Below are 8,834 nucleotides of genomic sequence, written 5' to 3'. Positions count from 1 at the left end.
CCATGTTCTAGAAATAGGATTGTGCAAACTAGCTCAGGGCAGTTTTGTCAAGTTCCTCATCAAAGTGTTCAGAATTCTGAGGCTGGATTTAAGGGTTTCTTAAGCTTCATATTTAACATTGTGTAATAACATGAATTGTATTAGAAACTGTTTTTCCCTTCAAGTTAAGGATTTTTTTGTGATATCAATACACAATGCATAAGGAGTTCAACCATGAACTACCTACCAATATTTGGATTTGCTAATCCGAGCATGGAGGTGGTAGGGAGGGTGCTCACCTTAAAGTATAGGCCATATTTTGTCCCAATGTCACTTTTCGCATAGACAAGACAATGGCAGCTAGAATTCTTCACCTGTTTCCATATATGGTCAAGTAATTTATAGTTTAATTAATTTCAAAAGTTGCTTCAATCATGTGAAAGCCATGCATGGTGCATAGTGCAATATATATATTGCACAAATTTTGCTATCATATTAGACCTTCTGGTGTATCGCATATGCTGTGCAGATATATCATGCATAATATGCTTGTTGGTTGCCTGAGAAAAAGATCATTTTAATATCTGAATTGGGTTTGCTACCAAAAATACAAATACTTACTTGTTGTTGCAACACCAACCATAAAGAAACGGCTACTGTTGAAATAAATAATTCTTGGACAATGCTGTACGACAGCTCGCGCTAATTTAGATTGCATGCATACTACTTGGAAGCTCAGACAGACTGCCTGATTGACAATATTATATCCCGTGATTGGTCAATTACACAGGTTGGTTGTGTGTGAGCCGTTCATTACAACGTCATAACCTTAAGGGACACACATACTGCTCTCAAATGTGCCTGTTCTGTCCGAGAATTATTTATAAAGACAGTTATGCCTTGAAGCTAACAAAATCATCATTTATGGTTTATGCAGATGGCATATTTGAAACTTCTTAAGTTCAAATTTGGCAACAACTTTAATCTGGCAACTACTCCAATCGATGAATTAAATGTTATATATGCTATTCAAACCAGATGGTTCAACTTACCCAAAAATTACGCTATTTCAATTGAAATCCATACATGTATCCTACAGAAGACATGACGTAAACCTTCCACACAGGGGTTGAGTTACCTGAATGGGTGACTCCATTTGAAATCTACACCCTGTATGTGGGAGATTAAGATCTTAGCTTCCATAGGGGGTGTATGGTTTTCAACTAAAATAGCCTAATTGTTCACTTCATATACCAAATATTGTAAGAGAACAAAACCAGAAGAGAAGAAAATACACAATGATAAACATGTGCATTCAATTTGGTTAACTATTTTAATTCATATTCACACCAATGATACCTATATATATGTTTATACTTTTTGTTACACATGTATTCATATTTTAGTGGGTGTATAAGAGACTGGAACGTTACTTTACTGGGATGTGCAGAGAGGTTAACAAAAAAGTAAACATTGCCAATTTTAAATGATATTGATACACATTTGTAAAATCAAATGTTTGATTATTATTTTCTGTCAATTGACTAAGTAGAAAACAGAAGTAACATTTGTAAAATCATGTAACATTTGCAAAATCAAATGTTTGTTTAATGTTTTTATAAAAAAAAATCTGATCACATCCAATCATGTAATATGCACAAATATCATGTAGGGTTGCCATAATTTCCATCCAAACTATTGGTAAATACTTTCCAAAACATACCCTAATGTATACCTTAGTCATACCCAATTGTGCACTCATCAGTCCCATTTGTGTCCGCTGTCCACCACGAACCTCTCCTAAAATCAGCAAATTTGATTTTGATATGCGGTGCAAAATGTGCATGAAAGTCCTGCTCACAATGAAAACACTGCCTGTGGATATCATATGAAGTCAATAAAGCTTATACCATAATAAGTTTATTAAGGTCGTCATTAAGCCAGGTATCATTGAACATTAAATTGGAATCATAAAACTATTCAACTGGACTCTGGCTACAATATCCTACATTATCCTACATATAGGTGCATCTTCAGGGCCGACTGTTGATCTGGCGGCAATTGGTCATTAGCCAGAAGCCATTGATTTTGAAAGCTCCTTTATAGGAATGTTTTTTATTACAGGAAGCAAGGAATCGATCTATGTCAAGAAAGAACAGCCTTCACCAAACAAGGGAGGCGGCCTTTGCCACAATTTGACTTGGGCCTACAATTCTGTAATCAAATAGATTCCTAAGAAGTTCAACTCAAAATCAATGACCTTTGGCAAGACCATCTTGTCACAATCAACAGCTGGCCTGAAGATGCACCAAGGATAGGTGCATAATTGTAGCCACTCAAAAATGTGAGTCCAGCTGACATATACTTTCTAAATATGAAATAAAACCAAATTGACCGTTCTCCAACTTATGAGAGGTTTGTGGGGTGGACAGTCACAATTGTATACACCAATCAAATTACAATAAAGTTTCATCGTTGTTAAAACCCAACTCAAATCATATAATCATCTTTAACTTACACTACATTGCAAACAACGGGCTATGTTTCATGTCCTGTATGAATTGCAAATCAAAAATGGGCAAAACAACCTACACAAAATATTCAGATTTCCAAGGGATGAAAATGAAAAAAAATTGACACACCCTCTGCTCTGGTAATACCATTTTATAATTGGCATTTTGTTTATAACTGGCCTCTCTCTTGTTCACAGCAGAAGAAATATCCTACAATTTTTGGATCAATATTCTTAATTTTCCAGGCTGATTTTTTGCCATTGAGAAATAAACAAGATATTCTCTTCTAAAATCTACCATGGTGAATATTTCGTTTCAATATTAATTTTCTCTACTTGTTGCATTCACCCGAAATAAGAGAGATGTTTTTACCCACCATAGAAGAAAGTATGATAGCCACAAGAAATTGCAGGATGAAACCTTCTGGCACAACACAATGTATTACATATTGTATATAGATGGGATTCTACCTCCCTCAAGACTGCTAACAAGTTGAGGCATGACAGAGTTTAAATTCCCAATGTGGCTTAATTTCAATCGCATTGAACCATTACTGTGGCTTCAGTATGCATTCAAGAGTTTTCTTTGGCCCTCCCAAAGGGATACCATTCCATATTTTACCTAATAAAAACATTGCCATACTGAAGATGAAATACGTCGTAAGTTTTGAAGTGGGAGTTTTCAAATTACAATAGTAGTCTTAAAGGGATAAGCTGACTGATGATTAAAGAACGTCATTTCCATCAAACATAATTCAACAGATCACTTTTTGTTTATGGAAATTATTATTTCACTTTTTCAACATATTCCAGAAATAATTTATGACATATGATCAATAAAAATAAGTTGTTTGGCACAAAAGATATTTAAGTTTTTCATATTTTTGACCATATAACAGGCTACTCTTTGCTGGAAATCCAATTAAAAGTTGACTTACGGTTTTCAAAATATTTGTATGTTGCAGGCCACAATAACATGCAAAAGAAATTCAGCATGTCGTTTTTCCAAATCAGTTTTATTAGCAAAATTTACTTTTTTTGATGTCATGTATGTATGGTCTTGTAGAGTAGCTAACATCATTATCTTCTTTAAGTTCTGTCAAATTTCCATTCAAGTTCAGTGGCCCGTTGTTTTGAAATCTGTGTTGTGATATGAAAAATGAAAGTGGTTATCCACACTGTCGCAGGTGTCTCTTTACATCGTCTTTCTTAATATCTTTTCAACTGGAATACCGTCAAGTATGCAGTCAGAAATGTCACCGTAGAACATTAACATTAGCAATTTATACAAAAAATATTGTCCATACTTGGAACTCCTTGAGACGACAGACACAACAGGCAATTACATTTGATATCCAGACTCCTCATGTGGAATATTTAAGAAGTGTTACATAAATGGAATTGGCTAGGGTTGATTATTTTCAAACACACACTCCCTCTGTATATGGCTTTACCTATATCTTCCACAACTGGAGTGAGTATTTCAAATAGAAGTTGCCAATTTGTCTATTCTATTTGAAACCCACATACTCCCTCTGTGGAAGACCTTTCTTTAATCACTCCACAGGGGGAGTATGGATTTCAAACAGAACAGCCCATTAGTTACCTCAGGCGAGTGTGCTTCAATCAATGTTTAAACATGAAACATGCTCCTGATTGATCACACATTGATTTGATATCCGTTCTTCATTTCTGCTGCTTGGATATGTATGCTCATGTTTGCACAATGTCAGGCAATGGAATCAATGCCTCGGTACCTATTATCAACACCTTCGTTAATTGACATTGACTATGAGCTACCGTGCACAATTGCTTAAGTATAAGTATGTGTAGACACAAAAGTATCAGTATTAGCTTAATATTATTAAAATGTCTGAAAATTGGAAGTTTACTTCAAATGCTTGAGGCATAAGAATGAATTGTAAAATTATATTATTTTATTTTCATACAATATTTCATATATTATTCTTTTTGACAAATTATGAAGTAAAATTTCATTTCTGGATTTGCAACAGTCCAAGCCAAAATGTGTGTCATTAGTATTTTGCAGAAAAAAGTACCTACAGTTTTTAGTTTTACAATACTTATCTCTACAAATGCACTAAAAATATAGGACTTAATTTATTCTTTTTAATTTTATGGATAAAATCAAGTTTTAATATAATTTCTTTATGAATTACAATTAAAAAAAAACACCAAGATTTGTGAACAACTTCTCAGATTTTTGACTTTCAAATACTCATCATAATCACATTTTGTGATGAGACCCCAAAATATAACTGAATTTTGATGTCAATTTCAAGATATTCTAGCTTAGAAGACAAGCTTTGTTACAAACACCACAATGTTTATTCAATAGTTTGAGACATGGCAAGCAGTTATAATATTAGCAACTACTGAGGCAATATCAATGTTTTATTTTTTACATCAGTTCCCCTACGAAAAAAAAAAACCTTTGAAAAGAAGTACGATTTTATGTTTTCTTCATTCAAAGGCATAACAATTTCTGATTTAAAAAAAAATTCTCCCCATGAAGCAGTTCAGGATCAATAGGTTTTTAGTAAACAGGGCAACTGTGGTTTAACGGGCAATTCTATAATGGTTTTATTTTTTTACAGAGATAAATGTTTCATTTATTTCAACTTGTCAATGGGTCACACAAAGTTGTAATTCTCACATTTACAGTTCTTAAAATATAGCTTAGATGATTAGCTATGATGCCCCAATAAATAGTTGTAAAGGTAATAATATAGTAATAGTTGGAATCCTGTTTCTTATTACAACTGGATAAAAATACATTTACAATGTAGCATTACTTATTTATATAAGAAACATGACAATGTTTCTAAGTTCAAGAAACATGGCAGAAACATGACAGATGTTTCTTAAGTTCTCAAAACATTAAGCACAAGAAACATGGCAGAATGTTTCTAGACTTTTACCATTTGTTTCATCAATAGTGATGTATTATAATTACTTCTTGTCTAAATTACATTTGCTATGAAGGGTTCCATTTGTGTATCTACCCTGGAGATATTGGATGGGTGAAGAGCTAATACATCTTTCTGTGTGCAGCTATATTAATATGCTTTGTAGAATGCATGCTGCCGGACACAGTTTATTACAGGCACAACGATATCAATGAATTGCAAGGAAAAAGTTACCCTATAATTACTTAATAGGATTTACACAATTGTTTACAAGAAACAGTCACAATTTTTGGCTCAAAGTAGCGCTAGTGATATGGCTTCTTTATCAATGTCGATGTTGCATATTTCTTGCTATACCACAAGTTTAACAATGTACTAGAAAGCTCTATATTCTTTTTCATGGGTTTTGAATATTATTTACCTCAAATGACACCACTACCTACTCAATATTACCGACAGAATCATTTTTTACTATATATGCATTTCTTTCCAAGTACTGGTGTCTTAAGTCATAAGCCACTTATATAGCAAATATTACTTGAATTTGCCGAACGCCAGAACCAGCAAGCGCTCTATACTCCTCGCATTCTTGACAAGTCAAGTTTATTGTTTTGTGAAACATACTGCAAGACTTGTTTTAGCGAATGTTCCTTTATACAGGTGGAAGCTTCTCTTGATCATTTTTATTTCCTTTGAGATCTATCATGGCGGCGTACACTTCAACAAGACAAGCATATAGATGAGGCCAATACAGTGAAAGGCTCTTATCTTTGCACAGACCGTTTTTGAGTTAAATATGCGCTGCTGATGCAAGTTCAGTGGAATGTGTCTGTGTATGCAAGAGTACATAGAAGTTGTAGCAGGCAGTTTAGCTGGAATGATGTGGACCCCAATAGTACATTGTTATGTCTTTGGAGGCTGTGACGACTGCTGTGCTTGATTAAGTTGTACTGCTTGGTTAGGCGCCACTTTAACCGGCTGACCTTGTTGTAGCGACGTTGCCCCCGCTTGTTGCGTAACAGGAATGCTGTGTTGTTGTTGTTGCTGCTGCGAAGGCTGCATGGGGATGGACTGCTGTAGATTAGCATACTGCTCCAGATTCTGCTGCTGTGGTGCTTTTTGAGGGACTGTCTGCTGGAGTTGCACTTGCTGTGGGGGAATCCCTTGGGGATGTTGCTGCTGTGAAGGCTGCATGGGGATGAATTGCTGCTGCTGTAGATGAGCATTCTGCTGCTGTGCTGGTGGGGGAATTCCTTGGGGATGTTGAGCAGCTGATTGTGGGGGCAATGTTTGCATACCCATTGGGGCTCCATGTAGCTGCGCCTGCTGTACAGATGGTGGTAATGTCTGTCCTTGTGGTGCACCAGCTGCACTGTATGTGGTCTGTTGTTGGGGATTCCTTGGGAAGTGCTGTGGGTTGTTGCTGGGGTAGTGTCTGTTGAGGCATAGCCATTGGAGCACCAGGTGCTTGACGTAACATGGCATTTTCCCGCTGTAGCTGCTCATTTTTCTCTGCTAATTCTTTAATCTGGACTTTAAGGACTTCAACTTCTTCTCGAACTGCAAAGAGTAGATGGCTTTTCACCAGGTCCTGCAAGGAGAGAAATAAAAGAAAATGAATAATTAAAATTAACTTCAATAAATTTGTACAATTATCGTTTTTTACTAACCAAATGAACACCTTGCAAATTTGTTCCGCTACTTTTCCACTAAAGATAAAATAAATTACTTTTCCACCAAACATCAGACAAACAGAACATATGATGGAGGTGATGCATCAAAGACAAGAGTCTTAGAAAAGATGCACCTCCTAAATATAAAACTATACAACAAAATTCACCAAACACAAACAGAAAACTAGATAAAATGAATTACGCAGGTCTTATCAATATCTCAATATTAAAACTATACATGTACATATGCATAAGGTAGCAAAGAGACAAATACATATACAAATTTATTCAATAATGTACAAAATGAGCGACTTTACAAACTATAGCCAGGGCTGGAAGAATAGAATCAAACAAAAATACAAAAGGAATAATTTGTTTACAAAAATGAAACTTTAAATAAACATAAGATGATAATCAACGACAGGGCTGTAGCAAGGTTGTAAAATGTAGGGCGGCCATGACAAATGTGAGGCAGCCAAAATACAAATATATGACCAAATTGAAATAAAGATATAAAAAAAAACATAACAAATTTCTCAAAAAGTGGGCGGCCATGGCATCCCCGCTGCCCGCTTGCTACGGCCCTGATCAACGAAATATAGCAAGCATAATCAACCAAATGCAATGTTTTATTAATATTTGAGAAAAAGGAAAGTGTTAAATTAACATTTTCATTGTAATTCACTGATATGTATTATTTATTCAAACCCTAACTTGTCAAGATTCATTTATGACCTGATGCAGAGAAAACTGAAAGAAAATGTGTGCTAATGCTTGATTTGATATCATAGGCCCCAATACATTATGAAGTAATCAAAAGAAAAAGTTGCCCCTGAGCATTAATTCGTACTGCTCCGATTGAGACGGAGATTACATAAGCATCTCACAGCTTGCGTGGGTGCTATGCAGTTCATCACTGGCATGACTATGAGAATGGAAAATATGTGTGTGAATAATTGATGTTGTGCTTCCATTGTTGATTGTGTTCTTCCTGTTACTTAGATTCAGGTTATAGAAGAATCATCATGGATGGAGCAACTTGATTTATTTTTAGTGTCAATATATTTGTTTGCAATATATTACTATCCAATAAGCAAAGTGAGTGGAGTACCCAACATTGGCAGTTAGAGGCCTGGAAAATATTGATTTCTAGATGCTCTCCAAGACCATTTTTCTAGTCAATTTTAGATCAAAATGGTAGAATTGTGAATATATACCATTTCTGCCACCACTATATTTTTGATGGGGTGGTACGCATCACCCTACCACCCTGGTTCCACTGCCTATCATCAATATCATTTATTTAGTGTGTGTTTAAGTTATAGAATTAAATTGGTTCAGGGGTTAACATCGTTTTACACATCTTGTCTCTTGATTGACGGTCTGAGAAAGTGAATATAAAACTCAAGTAAGAAATTCTTGGAAAACACTCGGTGACTAAGAGTGTTGTTATTTACAGCAAGAGATGGACATACCTTGTTTCCGATCTGTTAAATCATTTTTATGCACACTATATTTAGCACACTCTGTGTGAGTCTTCTTCCTTGTTCATCTCAAATTACAAAGTAAGCCGAGCAAATGTAAACAAGTGTCAATTTTTACCTATTTATATCCTAAAATGTGCTTGTATCAAAACATTCACATATTATTCGACAAACGTATGCTTCCTAAAATTAACCGTGGCACTCCTCTGGTTGTCATACTATAACAAGTGAGACTAAAGAGACACATCATTCGTAA

General features: G+C 35.1%; 1 protein-coding gene across 3 annotated transcripts in view; it reads right to left on the bottom strand.

Moving 5' to 3' along the window:
* Positions 1–1,293: 1,293 nt before the first annotated feature.
* Positions 1,294–8,834, bottom strand: part of LOC140155750 (uncharacterized) — a 111,669-nt gene continuing 104,128 nt past the window's right edge. For all 3 annotated transcript variants that reach the window (XM_072178701.1, XM_072178702.1, XM_072178703.1), the window contains one exon: positions 1,294–7,012. In XM_072178701.1, the coding sequence (XP_072034802.1) occupies positions 6,503–7,012 (510 nt within the window). In that variant the 3' untranslated portion in view covers positions 1,294–6,502. The remainder of the gene's footprint in view (positions 7,013–8,834) is intronic.

The sequence above is a fragment of the Amphiura filiformis genome, chromosome 6 (assembly GCF_039555335.1).
Source record: "Amphiura filiformis chromosome 6, Afil_fr2py, whole genome shotgun sequence".
In the NCBI taxonomy this organism is placed as follows: domain Eukaryota; kingdom Metazoa; phylum Echinodermata; class Ophiuroidea; order Amphilepidida; family Amphiuridae; genus Amphiura; species Amphiura filiformis.
The sequence above is the reverse complement of the archived record's forward strand: the minus strand, read 5'-3'. Positions and strand labels throughout refer to the sequence as shown.